The sequence below is a fragment of the Engystomops pustulosus genome, chromosome 7 (genome assembly GCF_040894005.1).
Source record: "Engystomops pustulosus chromosome 7, aEngPut4.maternal, whole genome shotgun sequence".
Lineage (NCBI taxonomy): Eukaryota > Metazoa > Chordata > Amphibia > Anura > Leptodactylidae > Engystomops > Engystomops pustulosus.
This window is the reverse complement of record NC_092417.1, coordinates 24835710-24837180: the sequence shown is the minus strand read 5'-3', so window position 1 is coordinate 24837180 and position 1471 is coordinate 24835710. Positions and strand designations below refer to the sequence as shown.

Below are 1471 nucleotides of genomic sequence, written 5' to 3'. Positions count from 1 at the left end.
CCCGATTTGCGCCGATTCCCCTGAATTGCCACGGGTTTTTGGCACACGCGATACGGAAAAACCGACGCATTTAAAAAACTGAAAGTGTCGCGGAGCTTGCACTTACCTTCATCCAGGATAGACCGCTGTACTTCAGTGCGTTCCGATGCTCTTCAGCGCAGCAGTGCCACCTGGTGGATGGCGGAGGAACTACCTTAATGAATCCCGGCCGGACCCGAATCCACCGCAGAGAACGCGCCGCTGGATCGGGTAAGTAAATCTGCCCCAATATCTTTTACTGCACCAGATTTTCACACATTTTACCTCTTTATAAGTTTCCTTATTGAATTCCTAACTTCACTGTTTCTTAAGGTATAAATGATAGGGTTTAGTGTTGGGGTAATAACTGTAAACAATATGGCGGCAATTCTGTCCTTTTCAAGAGAAGTTTCAGAGGCAGATCCAAGATAAGTGCACATTGCTGTCCCATAAAACAAGATGACAAGTGCCAAGTGAGAGGAACATGTTGAGAATATTTTGGAACCTCCTTTTGAATATCTTATCTTCAGAACATGAGAAATGATGTAAAGATAAGACAACATTGTCAACAAAAAGGTGCTTGTGCTTATAAAGCCACTGGCCGTGGTCACAGCAATCTCATTCAGATGGATGTCTTTACATGCCAGCTTTATTACTGGCTTCACATCACAGAAAAAGTGTTTGACTCTTTGGTTATTACAGAAGGGCAGTTTGGATGTCATGATGGTGTTAACTAGAGAATAAGTGAAACCTGTTAACCATGAAGCTGAAACCAGTTGGATACAGGTAGACCTCCCCATAATGGTTATATATTGTAGCGGGTGGCAGATAGCCACATATCGGTCATATCCCATAACAGCCAGAAGGACACCCTCTGTACCACCCAGAACGTGAGAGAAGTACATTTGAGTGATACAACTCTTGACACTAATGGTGTTTTTCTTAAAGAACCCAACCATCATTTTTGGAACTGTGACTGAAGAAAACAATATGTCCACAAAGGAAAGGTTGGCAAGGAGGAAATACATTGGCGATTGTAGAGAAGGATTTTTTGTCACCAAAAAAACTATGAGGAGATTACCACAGAGGTCAAGAAGATAGAAAAAGAAAATAAACGCAAAGAGGAATTTCTGGAGCCCTGGCCGGTCAGTGAGTCCCATGAGGATGAATTCATTTATTAATGTGTTATTCAATCCTTCCATCTTCTCAGAAAAGATGATACTGGAAATTCTGAAAAACAATCAAATTTGTGGGAACAGTATAATTTCTGGATAACAAAAATGGTCGACAATTTTTTTCAAAATGTTGCTACCAAAATATGTCTGACTCTCCCCCACCTTCTTATCTTTCAAACACAAACTGAAAACCCACCTGTTTAGGATCACCTACAATGCACAATCACTTTACTGTTCTTCTCCCTCATCTTGTGTCTCCAGATTTCCTCCCATATAGA

General features: G+C 41.3%; 1 protein-coding gene across 1 annotated transcript; it reads right to left on the bottom strand.

The window, feature by feature from the left end:
- Positions 1–299: 299 nt before the first annotated feature.
- On the bottom strand, positions 300–1220 carry LOC140070091 (olfactory receptor 12D1-like). The gene has a single exon (XM_072116424.1). It carries the CDS (start codon positions 1218–1220, stop codon positions 300–302), a length of 921 nt encoding a protein of 306 aa, XP_071972525.1.
- Between the last annotated feature and the right edge of the window lie 251 nt (positions 1221–1471).

Bases quoted from the DNA above. Each gene is read 5' to 3' on its own strand.
- LOC140070091 (XM_072116424.1), bottom strand. From the start codon at position 1,220: ATGGAAGGATTGAATAACACATTAATAAATGAATTCATCCTCATGGGA.